The sequence below is a fragment of the Varanus komodoensis genome, unplaced genomic scaffold (assembly GCF_004798865.1).
Source record: "Varanus komodoensis strain SLA01 unplaced genomic scaffold, ASM479886v1 scaffold1, whole genome shotgun sequence".
NCBI lineage: Eukaryota > Metazoa > Chordata > Lepidosauria > Squamata > Varanidae > Varanus > Varanus komodoensis.
The window spans coordinates 6,265,470-6,281,734 of record NW_025335268.1 but is presented as its reverse complement, the minus strand read 5'-3'; the positions used below and the strand labels follow the sequence as shown (position 1 = coordinate 6,281,734).

The window sequence follows — 16,265 nt, the reverse complement described above, 5'->3', positions numbered from 1 at the left end:
CTCTCTAATCCAGTCCACTCTTGAATCCCAGCACTGTCCAAGGGTATTGCCTAGAGTTCAGAGCACTTGGGCTGCATGCCACCAGGGTATTGGTATTGCCTGGCTTCATGTATAAAATAACCTGGAGGACAGGAGAGAATCCTGTGTGACACCCTAAGCTAAGCACTGCAGAGTCAAACAATTCCCCAGCAGCACCTTCTGCACCTGACACACAAGAAAAGACCAGGCCATGCAGAACAGTGCCAGACTCGATCCTGCAAAGCATTCCCGATGCTCAGTGGTACTGACCAATGTCCAAAGGTCCAGGAGATCTAAAAGGGCCATGTCTTTCCCTTGCCAGCCTCCATCCAGTTCTTGCGGAGTTCTTCCATGAAAGCAGCCAAAGGGGGCTTAGTTCCATAAGCTGTCTGAAATCCCATTTGAAACTCCCAGTTGGATCACATCCTGATGCTGTGTCCAGATGCATCATCCCATACATAGAGCATCTTAAAAAGAAAATTGGGGATATGACTGTCTGTCTGATACCTAGCACTTGCTTGATTTCAAAAGATTTAGTTGTAAAGTCACTTTCTTGATTTTGAAAAAGCCTGTATGGACCTGAAAGTTACCAATTAAAATATCAGTTATCTAAATTTATGAGCTTAGATAATGTGCCCTCTTAGTATATGCAGATTTCAGAGAACAGTGCCTGTCATTGTCTGTATTAGCATAAAATTCATTACTGTGCTTTTCCTGGAGTGAAGGAAAAGCCCTTATTCTCATGGATATAACTACAGTTAAAATGAAATGCTATTTGAATCCTGGATAACTTGGCTAATTTCAAACTTATTCTGCAGTTTGCTTCCAAGATAAGGGCTTAATGAAAAAAAGTATATTTTTCTGAGTATTTTCAGAAAAGAGTTGGGGTTTTTGTAATAAGAGGGTTTTGCTTTCTTCTACATTTTTATTCAGTGGGATGCAACTAACATCATTCTGCCAAGGCATTTGTCAGTGGGTTGCAGAGATAGTGATCCTTGGCCTCAACAGCATCCTGTTCCCAAAATCTGCTCTTGAAGGCAAGGGAACCCTCCACGGAAGACACGGGGGCAAGAGGGTGTGTGCAGGGCTTGCACAAGTTCTGTTGTGCAGGTGGAGGTCCACTCTTCTCATGTTCTAAGGATCTCATTGACCTTTACATCCGTTATAGTGAACACATTCCATTTCTTAGTGGTTTCAACTCCAAAGTGCACAAGTATTTTCCCCATAGACAGAAATCTCCAAATCAACATAATTGGTTATAAACAGATGTGAAACAGCACTAATACCAATATGCGGCACTTTTTTTGTCATAGAATGCACCGGAACAGAGTTCCGGCACCTTTTTTTCGACAGATTTTCCAAGTTTTAAAAGTAAAGTAAAAGTTTTGAAAATTTGATCTTTGGTCCACGTGGATTCAAATCGTCCTGTTGAGCGTAGCAGGTCGGCGGCAAAATCATTAAAATGGTGCATGTGGGCTGCTTGTGTGTCGAATCCGATGCATGCGCACTTTGTCCACGCTGGTTGTGATGGCGCTGCTCGGCTTGTGATTGGTCGTGTGGTCGCATGCTGAGTGCTTACTGTGGGCAGCAACCATTACATTTCGTTACACAACTGATGTGTATGGGTGTGTGTACAGTAATTGACTACGTGTGAAAGGTAAATAATTTCATGAGTTCCGGCACCTTTTTTCTTACAAAAAACGCACTGCCAATGTGTAACTTCCTCTACTAAATGCCTTGGCATTCATTCATTTAATGTATTAGCCAAGCCATTAGCCAAAATGGTTCCCCAATTCTCTTAGTTTGCTGAGTTGTGTTTGTGACACATCAGTGGTCCTGATTCTAGAAGCTAATCTGTGCATGTTGCCATTCTGTATAACTAAACCAGTTCAGTAATTTCTAAAAGGTACAGGGGCCCTGCATGTTAACAGTTCTCCATCCTGAATGGGCTTCCTCCGACAGAAGCAATTTGAGAAGTACATCCCGCTTGTCTGTGCAAAATGCTCCTTGCACAGAAGCACACAGGACCACATCTCCAATAGGTGCCCTCTATTGAAATTAGCAATGTAATACATGCAATTAATGGAATGAGTTCTACTGGCTAGAACCAAGGACTCACAAAATAGTGGATTTGTTTTGCCCTTTGCTGTGCTTACAATCTACAGCTAGTACAGAAAAATGCTGCAGTGATCTGGTAATCTTTTGGTTATACATGATTTGTTCCATGACCACTCTGTCTTTTTAAATATTCATCTGACTCTGCTCTGACACTGCAGATTTGCATCGGTTTTAATTATTTTTAATTATTCTGTTATTTGAAGGGAGATTCCCCAGCGCTGTATAACAGAAAGGCTCTGGGGATGTGTTGATTGCTGTGAAGAATATGCTTTTTTACCCTAGCTGTATTTCATGCAGTGTGTGCTACAGATATCAAGCTTGGGGTTTTGCACATTTGATAGAGAATTCACACTGCCTTGAATAGGGCTTTCATTGCCCTAAACAGCCCCTATCTGTGTCGCTCTCAATAGCTCACAGCATAGTTCTCATGCCTGTTAATCATGTTTGTGCTTTAAGGCACGTTTCTGTATGTTACCTTTTAGTAAAAGGTTGTTTGTAATTGGGGAATCCTTGGGGGTGAGATAGCTATCACCACTAAAATCAAATATGCAAAAAATAGTGCATTATGTAGCTGTCAAATTGACTGACGGTGGCCAAAGATACAGCAATCAAAATACTAGAAGTGCAAGAAGCTAATGGAATTTGCGTATGTGTGTGTCATTTGCTTAATCGCAAATGCAGCTTATAAGTTTTCTAGTTAAAGGGTTTTTTGCTGCAGTTAAGAGGACCTTGGTGCACCTAAGTCAAGTCCTTTTGCAAGTAGCGCCAGCTTACTTTCCTTAAAATGCAGAGCACATGTGGACCGTATTTGGTCCATCTTTCTAAACGAGAGCATTTTGTTGCAAGCACCCTGTGAGATCTCTCTCTGTAGTGTATTGTTTTGGTTTGCTGCTAGACAAGCCCTTTTCTGGATGCCTTTGTAGCATTGTTCTTCCTTTCGCATTGTCGTTTTTGGTCCCCAGCCTGATTAATGCACTGGGCATTTTGGAATGTCAGGAAGGCAGTGGTGGCACCACTTTAGGCTCAAAATGTTGCTTCTTTTAGCAGTTGATCCCTCTAAATGATCCCTTTAAAATGAAAAATCTTTTCATGTTGCTTGCAGTTGTATCCCTGCTCTGCATAGGCATGTCACTGACAAGCTTGCTATCTATACTCGTCCCTGCAATCAGCACTGTTCCAAAGATGTTTAGATAGAGAGCAGAAGAAATGGCTGGAGACCACAGGTAATAAAGCGTCACCTAACTAGGTTAGATTATTCTTGTCAGAGATTTGCTCATTGAGAGAGATTAGTTCGAGTCATGTCAGCAGCCTCCTTTCCCTTGGTTCTTCCTATTTGGAGGAGCTGTTTCAAGACAAACAAGAAAAGCATTTCAGACCTCTACTGATTTCCTAATGAATCATCTGACAGTCCCTTGGGTTGAGTCCAGCATGCAGAATACTGCTTTCTGTGTGAATTACGTGCTCTAGTTTCAAGTTATTATAATTTATAAAGGCTTGCCTAGTGAAAATGCAAACAAAGCCATGTCTCTGGGGCATGTAGAATAGACAGTGTTGCACATTACAATCAGCCTCTCGCAAAGGTTCGTTTAATATCTTGTTGTGCTCTTTTGAGGGCTGGGTGGTGGTAGTGGAATTACTCTGGAAATACATTATTCATATAAGAAATGTGTGGGGAGAAGTTGCCGAATTGTGATTTCAGTGGAAAATCTACTGTTGTGAATTGGTGTGTGTATTATTTATATCTATGCAGTAGGTCTTTGCTGCATAATAGAGGCATGAAATAAACATGGCAGCCTGTAGAGGGGAGCAGAGAACTACTTCGTGCCTTTCTCTGGAAGAAAGGGAGACGGACCTTTCTAGCTAACCCAAGTCTTTATATTTCTAATGTTCTTGCGCACCTGGCCATTTAATAATAAACGCACATTTTGCATTTTCATCTAGTGTAATTAAAATGCCAGTAACAGAAATTCAGTGGAAGGCTTGTTACACTCAGCTACTTTGGCTTGACTCTGCAGATATTTGAATGTGCTTTTGCCTCGTCAGAGCACTTGCATAAGTGCTGTGAAGATCACCCTTTTGCTTCTCTGAATATGGTTAATGTAGCATGTAATGCTGGCAGCAGGTGGTACTTCATTTCGAAGAGGAAAGGTGCCAGGGCTGAGTTCGGCTGCTTAGTTTCTCCCATTAGCCTGGAAGCCCTAATCTGAGAGGTGGTGGTTGTAATTACCTTTCCTTCACCTTGAGCAATCAGCTCAAGAGTACTGTAGTGGCTGTTGAACTAAAATTGGGGAGATCCCTTGTCAGATGCTTTAACTTGGAAGCCGGGAGTGAGCAAAGGGTTGGACTGATGACCTCATGGGTCCTTTACAGCTCTGCTGTTCTATGTGTATCATAGAATCCCCTGCTCCTTCCTGGAGTCTATGCAGAAGCTTTCCTGACAGATGGCTGTCCAACTGCCTCTTGAACGCCTCCAATGTGGGAGAGCCCACAACCTGCCGAAGCAATTGGTTCCATTGTCAGACTGCTCTAACAGTCTGGAAGTTCTTCCTGATGTCCACTTAGAATCTGGATTCCTGTAACTTGAGCCCTGTGTCCTGCACTCGAAGAGGAAGAGATCCTGGCCTTCCTCTTTGTGACAACCTTTCACGTGCTTGTAGAATGCTATCATGTCTCCCCTCAGTCTTCTCTTCTCTTCTCAAGGCTAAACATGCCCACTTCTTTCAACCTCTCCTCATGGAGCTTTCTTCCGGCCCCCAGATCATCCCTGTTGCCCTCCTCTGAATCCTTTCCAGCTTGTCTGCAGATTTTGTAAAATGTGCCCAGAACTGGACACACTGCTAGAGTTGGGGCCTAACTAGTGCCCAAGAAAGGGGAAAAAGTTTCTCATACGATTTGGAAGCTGTCCTTCTATCAGTGCAGCCCAAAGCAGCATTTCTCCTTTTCGCGGCCACATCACATTGTTGACTCAGGTTCAGCTTATGAATCCTCTTGCAAGTTGCTTGGAATGTTCAGGCTGAAAATCTGTGGGAAGAGACAAAGGACTGTAGCTAAGTAATAAAGCACAGGTTTTACATGCAGAATGTCCCAGGTTTAATTTCTGGCCCATCCAGGTAGTCCTGGGAATAAGTGCTTGAAGGTTGATGGCAGAGTCTTACAGAGCCAAATGAGCTGATGTCCTGACCCAGTATTGGACAATTTCAGCTTTGTAAACAGCTGCAGAACTTCAGCTGGTGCTGAATAATGTGCCTATTTAATAAATATGTCATCAATTCACATAATGTTGAATCTGTAAACTACCTATGCTGGTTACCAGGTGCACTGAATTGCTGTTGGTGAATCATTAGATACAATTTATATTGAAATCACTTATGTGTAAGCAACTTCTAAAGAAACCAGTCTTTGTACAGAAGGCAAGTTGACCTCCCTGGGAATGTTGGTTGGAAAAGGTATCTTTACAGGAGATAGAAAACCAGAGGACTCACACGCACCTAGTTTGGAGTGGTAGGGGGTTTCTGAGAACTGGCATTGCAATCCTGAAGACCCTCTTCTGCTCCCTGAGGGACCTCTGAAATTTTGGGTACCACTAGTACGGTATATCTTGAGGAGTGCAGCAGCCAAGCAGGCCATTAGGGGATTATAAGTTTTCTTAAATAACTTTGTACTAAGTAGGTTAGAGCTTAGTGAACAATTTAAACCTGGCCCAGCCACATATGGGAAGCCAGTGAAGCTTCCCTAGCATAGGTGCTGAGGTTTTGAGTTACCAGTGAGTGAGCCACTGGGATCAAGTTGTATCTGGCCAGGAACAGCTATAAGGTACTTCTAGCCATTGGAGAAATTTGTGCATCCAGGGACAGTGCTGGATCAATGAACATGGTCACCTCTGGAGCACAGGCAGCAGGTGTCTTCAGCTGGAGCGCTAGGGCTGGGATGACAGAGGCAGATAAAGATCTTAGCAGAATGCAGGAGGGCCAGAGGCAAAGATAAAGCCAGGAATAAGCAAGGGTCAAATATCCAGCAAGGCATGGCACTTCCAAAGGCAAAGGCAGAACCAGGAACAGCAAAGCTCAGATTCCAACAAGGCAGGGCAGATCCAGAGGTGAAGGCAAATGCTGAGAAGAAGCAAAGGCAAAGCAGGGGCAGGGCAAGGTTGGGGGTGGGGGACTAAGGAGCGGGCAGCTGGGCAGCCAAGCTTAGGCTGAAGGCAGGGACAGAAACTGGAGCTGTCAGGAGACAAAGCTCTCCGGAAGCATTACGTCCAGGTTTCCAGTCTTGACAGGCACCTGCAGGGTACACACCGCTTTCAACGGGAAGAAAACCTCATGCAGAGCTGGTGCCTGGCTGCATGGCAGGCGACAGGGAAAAACTGTGTTGGCCTCGAGGGACACTTGGAAATAGATCCATGGCTGGGTTCCAGTGGGAAGATAAGAGACTACCGTTCAGTTGAAATCAATGGGAGGAGTATCAGCTACATTTAAACAACATTAATCTCAATGGGTTTTACATGTGCTAGGTTGCGCTCATAATTCATTCCCTCCTCTCCGGTACAGAGCTAGCTAAGAGGGGTGCTGGTGTTGTGGAGTCTTTTGAACTCTCTTAAAATAATGGAATATAACCAAACACATAAATATTTATCACAGCATTTCATAAAATATCAAGACTGAATTTTGAATGCCTAAAGTACCCTCTATTACAAAGCCCTCTGGGCAGAGCTGGGAATGTTGTCTGGCCATGTGAGCCTTCTTTTAGCCCAAATTGGCTGAAGTTTTGCTTACAAGAAAAGTGTAATGCAATGATCAACACTTAGAAATAAGAACAGAAGCAACACTTAAAAACAGAGTGCGGGATTCAGATAGAGCACAATCCTATGCACATTTAACCAGAAAGTGCTATAAATTTAGACAGAGAGTGAGTGTGGTATAGCGCTTAAGAGCACGGGACAGGGACTCAGGCAGTCTGACTTCTAGTCTCCACTCAGCCATGGAGCTAACTGGGTGGCTTTGGGCCAGTGACATCTTCTCAGCCTAGCCTACCTTGCAGGGTTGTTGTTGTGGGGATAAGCTTGTGAGCAGGAGGAGCAGCATGATGTAAGCCACTCTGAGTTCTTTAAAAAGGAGGAGGAGGCTATAAATCAAATAAATGCATTGCCAACATGTCCCCATGCCAACCAGTCTGAATGTTATACCACTTTTTACTTTCTAAACATGCATAGGCTCATGCCTTAAAGTTGCACTACACTAGATTGTGTTGGTGGTGAGACATACAGAAGGGGCAACAAATATTTTAGATTACAGGCAAGGTGGCATGAATGAGGTTCCTTTCAAATAACCCAGCCCCAAGGCTTAGGGTTTTACAGCAAGCACTAGCTTGTTGAATTGTGCCTGAAAACAAATTGGCAACCAGCACACTTACTATTTTACTGTTATTTATTTGATTTGTAACTTGACTTTCTACCAAAACTGGCACACAAGGTGATGTATGCAACTAAAAATGGATAAAGCACAAAAATTATACCGTAGTTACAGGAAGAAAGTTCAAAAATTAGGAATTTGTTTCAAAAGGCAGGTCTCTTCAAGAACTGCAGAAATGGGCAGACTAAGAACCAGTGTGGTGTGGGGGTGAGAGTGTTGGACTGGGGAGCTAGGAGATCTGGGTTCGAGTCCTCATTCAGCCATAAAGATTACTGGGTGGTTTGGGACCAGTCGCTCACTCTCAGCTTAACCTGCTTCGCAGGCTTGTTGTTAATTTGTACAGTGGAGCAATGTGAACTACCTTGGATTCCTCAAAGGAGGAAAAAGGCATAATAGAAATGCAATTCAGTAACAACAACAACACAAAAGTTGATGATGATAATGGAGAAGGTGACATTTTCAGTTAATGTAAGACCTGACCAATATGGTCAGGATGCCATAAACTGGCTGCTATGTGCTGCAAAAAAGCTCTTCATAGGTGGTCCCATGTGGAGCACGTTGCAGCAATATAACTGAGAGATGATTAAACCTAAGATTGCTGCAACTGCTCATCCTGGTTTAAGAGAAAGCCAGCTTGGTACAGCAGCACTGCAAGGCTTGGTGGTTGCTTTAATCTTAATGGTTGTGTCATATTATTTACATTGCCTTGATATAAAAAATGATAACACTGCTACAGAATAGGAGCCAGGGCAATCTAAGCATTTTTACCAGCATTGTTACACCTGACTCACTGGCATATCACGTGATACTCATCCCAAAGCCGCCCTCCTCGTGCTATTTCTGCTGTTATGTCTTGGATTTCTTCCGACTAGCCATATCACAGCTTTTTGATAAAAGGGTGAGTTTTGCCCAGTATACATTCATATATACTACATATACATATGTACATACATAGCTTTTAGAATTTTTTTAGCACTTCGCCTGAATGCTGTGGCCCTTTTTATAGGTGTTTTAATGTATTTTACTTTGTTAATATGTTTTCTGTATTGTAAGCCGCCTAGGAAGGCCTTGGCTGTTATAGACGGCCTATAAATACACGTATGTATGTATGTATAAATAAATAAGTGTATGCTAAACTTTTGGTACTGTTCTGGTGGCTTCAGTGGGCTGATGGGAAGAAGAAGGGCCCCATCAGAGCTTAAGCGTAACAGCAGCAACTCAGAGATCCTCCTTTTGCTTTCCCACCTCCCTTGTTATTTATTTATTATTTATTTATTTAGGGAATGTATAGACCGTCCATCACTGTCATCTCTGGACGGCTTACAGAATATTTCCACATTACCTCGTTACCACCCTGGGCCTCTTTCTCTGCGCGTCTCTCATTTGCAAATGCAGTGCTGCAGCCCCTTTCCTTCTCCTTTGAAAAGGACTCTGCAGTGTCTTCTGCAGCCTTCAGCGTTGTTTCCTTTGCTCAGGAAAGCAACTGGCTGAAATGCATGTCTACGCAGATTAGCCTCAGTGGCCTTACTGGGAAGTGCATCGCTTTGGCTTTAAGGGAGCGAATTCCCAGGAAGGTGTGCAGAGGAGAGGGGCTACACTCGTTTGCTTGCTCTTGGGCCGAGGGGAACGGAGGCACTGGTCCTGTGGGAGGTGGGAGGGTAGGAGCAAGCAGCCACATCCCTTCTGCTCCTGGGTGATTGTGTGTGAGCAGGCAGGCAGGGTCTTCAATTGTTTTGCTTTATTTAAACATCTCCACTTGTTTGCTTGTACCTGCACATAGCTAATCAAGCTAAAAAAAACTCCACACAAAAATGGAACTTAAAAAGCACACATCCTCTTTCCGCCTCCTCCAGCTTCTGCAAGTGCATTTGTGTATCACATCAAGGTCATGTTTTCGGCTATGCTGTATTCATTAGCATATCCCCCAACTGTGATAAATTTGCTTTGCATAAATACTGTGACTATGCCTCCTCATGGTGGATGGGGCCCTCATTTAGATCTCCCCCTCCCTCTGCTGACGATTAATATATTGTTTCTTAATGGCATAAATCTAATGATGTAGAGTATATGTTTGCGCTTGAGTCGGCATGATACGGAATTGCGTACAAGGTTACATTTGGTCTGCATCTAGTGATGTCCAGAGTAATCGCAGCTAACTCGTCCTCATGTTTTGTGTGTTTCCAAGTGTGCCCACTACCTCCTATGGTGACTCATGGAGATTACATTTGCCACCCGCGGCCTTGCGAGCATTACAACCATGGAACTGTGGTGGAGTTCTATTGCGATCCTGGCTACACTCTCACCAATGACTACAAGTATATTACCTGTCAGTACGGAGAATGGTTTCCTTCCTATCAAGTATACTGTGTCAAAACAGGTAAAAAGAGAAGACAAGCCAGCCATGCAAGGTAGACAAACCATGCCGGGGCCCATCAAAGCATAGTGGTTGACAGCATGAGAATGGGACTCAGGAGATCCAGGTTCTAGACCCCACTCAGCCACGAAGCTTGCTGGGTATGGTAGGACCCCGAGGGTGTGGAATGGGCTTCCATGGGAGGTGGTTGAAGCCCCATCAGTGAGAGTGTTCAAGGATAGGCTGGACGTGCACATGGTAGGCATGTCATGAGAGGAGCTGGCTGGAGCCAGGGGTCAGACTAGATGGCCTGGGAGGCCCCTTCTGACTCTCTCTGTTTTCTATGTTTCTATAATTTTGGGCTAGTCACTGACTCTCAGGCTAACCTACCTTGCAGGGTTGTTGTAAGGATAAAATGAAGAGGAGGGTTCTGCAAGTCACTTTGGGTTTCTTGCAGGAAAAAAGGCAGGGTATAAATATAAGAAAGAAACAAAGGGTGCAGAACCCCAGATGTGGCCTACCAGGGCTCCAAGTCTGACCATCTGGGGTGTCCCAGGCAACCCTACGCCCCTGCCTGACCACCAACCTGACGGGTTTTCCATTCTAAAAGTGAAAGGCTCATTTCCTCTCCTAAGGCTTAGTTACTGGCAGTAAGATCTTTTAAGTTAAAATATGCTGGTAATTTTGCCCCATCTCCCTTTTGTCTTTGGCACAGTCCACTTCTGGAATGTGGTCCCCAAGAGCTTCTCCAAATGGAATTCAGCCCCTGGGCTGGAAAACTCCTGCTTTAAAAGATCAGGCACATAGGGAATAAAGGGTGACAGCTTTGGATTGAAATTGCCTGTGTGATACATTCTCAGATGTAACATTCATTTTGCCTTCAGTTGTGGTTAATTTGATTTATATCTTTAGTTTGCAAATGATGTTGAAAGCATAATAAATATAAAATTGAACGGGGGTCTCATACATTCGCGTCATATTTGTGCATGATTTAGCGCTGTCAAGACCTGATCTTTTCTGGCTCTCCTAAAAGTAGCTACTAATGTGACTGATTTACATTGTCCTTTGTGTTACAGAACAAACCTGGCCAAATACACAAGAAACTCTCCTGACAACTTGGAAGATTGTGGCATTTACTGCTACCAGTGTTCTTCTGGTACTTCTACTAGTTATTCTTGCCAGAATGTTCCAGACCAAATTTAAGGCACGCTTCCTTCCGAGGTTAGTGCAGACGGATTTGTCTGGATGTCGTTCTCCCCTCTCCACTCACAACTAGTTCAGCAGTGCAGTCTTCTTTGTGCTGTGCAGTTTGTCCTGCCTCATCTCTAAGCAAGGCAGCATCTGGCAGATGCCGTGACGAGCTCGAAACAAGTGCTTCCACCTGGATGCCCTCTTTGCCGTCTCCTCCCCCGGTCCAGTGCCAGATTTAGGCAAGATGTAGGAACCTGGAACCTGCTTTGCCAGTGCGTCTAACAAGTGAGAGCAAGCAGAGTCTTTACTGTCGACATGGCATGGGACTTCAGATATTTGCCTCGGCTTTCAAATCCCATGTTTCGAGTTCTGGTTCACTGGCTAGCTTCCAGTTCGTTGCTGCACTTAACTTGCTGTGATGGCTTCGGTCTTTTAACCCTCTGCACAAGGAGTGGGCAGCTTCACAAGGCAGGGGGACCATTTTCACCCCCACGCCCCCACCTGCACCAAAAATGTGTGTGTGTCTGTGTTATTAACAAGGTGACTAGAGCAGCTGCAGAAAAACAGAAGGATCAGGTTTAACTTGATTGAGTAAACAAAGCAAGACAGGATCGAAATGGCTGTTCGAGATACCACTGTTTGAAGAAAAAATAGAATTTGGGGAGCCTGGCAACCCCATGTGCCCCCCGGGCCGTGTGCTGCCCACCTTGAACTGTGTGGCTTCTGAAGGCGGGTGGCTGGATGACAAGGGGGTGGGGGGTGCCTCCCTCGCCAGCCTTCCTGAATATTAGGATCTCTCCATGAGGCCCTTTTCCGGGTCCCTCATCCTTAGCAATGAAACGGGGTCACCGCAAGGGGTGTCAGCAGTGGCCCTGGTTTGAACCTCTCCCCACAATATTCACTGCCGCAGCCTGTTCTCTTACCTTGTAGGCATCGGGCAAAATCTTTTTGCTCTGCCTGCACTTTTGAGCTACGACTTAAGCTCTTTTAATGACCAGCAATCATGTTATAAACTCACTTTTTTATTTTGCATTGGCTTTGCCCTATTTATAATAGGTAATATCCAGGTAGGCCTTTGTGCAAGCAGAGGCTGCAGCGGAGGCCATCTCAGGAGCAGTGCCCACTGCCTGTGCAATGGTGATTTGGCACTTGCATGGAACTTGAAATAAGTGGATATGTTCATTCCTGGAAAGGGGCAGGCCAGCAGAGTTCATGTAAGAGAGCCCCGTTGACCTGCCCCAAAGCCAAAGCATGTTTCCATTCATTTTGAGAGTCCCTAAAGGAAGCACTAACTTGCACAAGCAGTGGGCACCTCTTGCGGGACAGAATTGTGGTGCCACGCGCTTGCAGAAAGGAATCACGCGCTTGTGAAATGGAATCAGCAGTAGGCGCTGCTTACTGAGCAGTCCATTTGGATACTGCTCAGTTTTGTATTGTGAACCATCCTGTCCTTCCCTGGTGGCCCAGCTATGCCCCTATCTGGACAGGGATAACTTGGCTTCAATAGTCTCTGCTCTGGTGATCTCTAAACTGGGTTATTACAATGCACTCTGTGTGGGGCTGCCCTCGAAGGCAGTTCAGCTGCAGCTGGTGCAGAACGAGACAGCCAGATTAATAACCAGGACCCACAGGTCTGAACATAAGGCCCTTTCTGACCTGCTTGCATTGGCAGCCTGTTTGCTTCCACTCCCAATGCAAGGTGCTGGTTTTAACCTGTAAAGCCATACACAGCATAGGACCACAATACCTATTGGAGTGCCTCTCCCAACCTCATTCTGCCTGGACACCACGTTCAGCATTTGGGGCCTTCCACTGAGTGCCAACTCCAAGCGAAGTCCAGAGGGTGGCAACAAGAGGGAGGGCTTTATCAGTGGTGGTCCTCCATCTATGGAATAACCCACCTATCATCTTTTTGGTACCAGGTTAAGACAGTCCTGTTTCCTGAGGTTTTCAAAGACTTCCTTGGCCACTTAGGGCTTGATGAGGATCGCCAGGTGTTTTGCAGAGTCTCTCTTTTCTTTCTTATTTTTCTTTTTGTTATCCCTTGTTACTGTCTATTTTCAGCTTTTAAAAATCGTTTAATTTTAAAACGTTTAAACATTGTACATTTATCATCTGTTTTTATGGACTTTGTAAACCATCCAAAGAGCTTAAGCTGTGAGGTGGTATAGAAATGAAACAAACAAACAAATATGTATTATGAAATGCAACATGCACATGTTGATCATATATTTCCATTCCTCTCGTTTATAGCTTGGCTCAACTACAAGCCTTATAGCTTATGGCTTCAATTCTCCATTGACTGCCAATAAGGACCAATACTGATAGAGTATATAATTGAAATATTTTGAGATGCCCTCACTTTTCTCCCCAGATTTTCCCATTCTAACTCCTGTGCCCATGATTCTGCAATCCTTAAATACAGGGTGATGTTCTCCGTGTGGAATAAGGAACAGAGAGGGTCCCTTATCGGTGCCTCCCAGCTGCTTGCGTTGCTTCTCTGAACTGCTGCTCTGTTTATTTACCCGATTGTGACAAATTGCACACGACTGTCAGTCTCGGCAGACTCTTGCGTATTATGGAAATAAATATTAATGATGTACTAGCTCCATTTCAGATAATTGAAAACTCTGTGGCTGGAGAAACCTGGCTGTTTCTGGGGGCGGTGGGTATTGCTTTTATCCACTCCCCAGGACACAGACACACCCCCTCTCTTCCTCCTCCCTATGCAGAGGTGCTCAGGAAAACTGCAGCAGCGGCCCAGACTTCGTGGTGGTGGATGGCGTTCCTGTCATGCTTCCTTCCTATGATGAAGCTGTGAGCAGCAGCTTGAATGCCGTGGCACCAGGATGTGTGTCCCCTGCAGGCCAGGGGTATATTTTACAGGGCGATGATCAGAACCCTCCAGCTTACCCCGGGCCAGATGATCTGGACAGATTGCCAGCAGAATTCGACACCTGTGACAGCATGTCAGGCTCTTCTGAACTTCTTCAAAGTTTGTACACATCTTCAGTGTGTCAAATAGGAGCACATCCTGTCTCAGAGAGGACTGATGCTATCAACAGCACCACCGGGGAAGTAGCATCCACCAGCCCAAGCATTGACATTGCAGATGGTAATTTTGATTTTTGAACATTACTTGGCATTGTTTAGTGTCAGGGTTTTCTGGCATGTTTGATTTTTCTTGTCACATGAAGAAAATGGAAGATTGTGCTTGGAAAAAGGAATCGAGGCACAGATTTGGCTTCTTGTTCTGTACTCCTGACATTTAAAAACAATTTCTTTACAACCCCAAGTTTACCCACTTTCTTCCATCAGATTCAACCAAGAGTTTATCTCTACACATTGCTTAATGATGGAAGGAGGATAGATTCTGGCTTTACAAACCACCCAGTGTTAGCTGAGCAATTGGACAATAATAACAAGGCCACCAGCTGATTTCCCTGCCCCCAGGTTTGATTGTGCGCTAACATGAGTGTTTACTTCTATTGTCTTCTGCCTTTGTAGCACAAGATGCAGTGTGACACACGGTATAACTGTGGCTCCTCACAAAGGATGAGACAAGCATTTTTCCTCTGGAAAAAAAATGTGCCCTTAAGTTTCAGCACTAACACTGTGCACTGTCAGCGGAATTAATTATCCAGTGTTTCCCCCTCTACAAACTACTCAACATTTGCTGGAGGTCTGTTTGGCCTAATTTCTTGGATACATAAAGGGACTGACACACCTCTCAACAAGCGAGCATGTAGGGTATCCGGGTTACACTCTGAGCCTGGAATGTGGGGGCAGCCACACAATGCCCGTGTCATCGGCCCATTTGCAAGTTCTTTTTAAAAGAAAAATCCTAAGAAACACATGCATCGACTCACAATACAATTCAAATTATCTGCCCGGTATTCTGTTACTCAGTCAATCTGAGCAGCCTTAATTGCCTTATTGCAATTATTGATTTCCCCGTTATTAGCCTGTGCATTTCCATGGGTCATGTAAGGCTGTCTGGAGCTTGTGTTATGCTCAGTCAGTGTCCAGTGCTGAGTCAGAGAAGGGAGCGAACTGGTATCAGCTATTCATTGTGAGTGAGAAGAGACTGCTGTGGCCACTTGTTCTAAAGATAATTAGACCCTCACTCATTTTGGTCTTTACAATCTTATACACTAAGAAAGCTCAGGTTAGGTGCAAATAAATGATTTTATGAATTCAGCATTTGATAAGCTCCACATCAACATGATTTCAGCAAACATTAAAATTTGGCTCGCTATAGGTTTGGCCTCCTAATCTCTCACACAGTGGACTTATTCACAAAACTTGCTGTTTTAAATGAATCCAAAGGAGTCCTGAATGTGCACCAAACTTAGAAGAATGACTGCAGAACATGTGAATTTTCATTGGATTCTTATGCTGAAAATAGATCTAGCATAAAATAGGGTGGTCAGAGGATTGCAAGACCAAGTGTAAAGCTCTTTGAATCCATTGGGCTGATTTGTGTGAAGCTACCAGTTCTATGAATTGAACAGGTCATTGTGCAGTAAAGTATTAAAAATGGATTGCCTGATTCTGTGTATAATTGTCTTACAATCCTAGCAACAGTGGCACTGTGGGTGGCATGTAACAGCCCAATCAAATTGCAGGTCCTCCCATGAGAAGCGTTCATAATTAAAACCCAATTAACTCTTTCTTTTATTTTCTAGAAATTCCATTGATGGATGAAGACCCTTAATCTGCAAAACTCTTGCTCATATCTTTGTGGGGGGTTGGGGAAAAGAATCATGCACATATGTATACATACATATATATCTATATAAATCTCTCTATATAAAGACTGATTGAAGATCGGTGGGGAGGGTATTTTCTGTTTTTATAAATCTTCCACATTATGATGTCACCAGATTTTGTGCACACATCTTAATCAACTTTGGAGGTTGAGAGCATCAGCTATTCAGCAGCAGCTTTGCAAAATGAATCCTGAGGATTTGATGAGACTAGTCACTGCAAAAGAACTATAAATTCATGGAATAGTGGTGAGTGTATCTGCATCGCAGGAAGTCTTAACGGCTCTTTAGAATACCAGTGAGACTGATTTGTGCTACAGGTACAAACTGCCTAAAGAACATGCGTCAGATGATGTGATTTTTCTTTATCAAAGCTGCTTCATATTTATGATGGACCACAATTTATTT

At 44.1% G+C, this 16,265-nt stretch overlaps 1 protein-coding gene across 2 annotated transcripts in view; it reads left to right on the top strand.

Annotated features, from left to right (window-relative positions):
- SUSD4 (sushi domain containing 4) overlaps nt 1–15,805 on the top strand; it is a 97,843-nt gene extending 82,038 nt beyond the window's left edge. Inside the window, exons 5-8 of one of the 2 annotated variants that reach the window (XM_044448202.1) lie at nt 9,730–9,921; nt 10,974–11,118; nt 13,821–14,203; nt 15,777–15,805. In XM_044448202.1, the coding sequence (XP_044304137.1) occupies nt 9,730–9,921; nt 10,974–11,118; nt 13,821–14,203; nt 15,777–15,805 (749 nt within the window). Of the gene's footprint in view, nt 1–9,696; nt 9,922–10,973; nt 11,119–13,820; nt 14,204–15,776 lie in introns of both variants that reach the window. The other variant, XM_044448193.1, reaches the window with a different exon arrangement.
- Nucleotides 15,806–16,265: the final 460 nt, after the last annotated feature.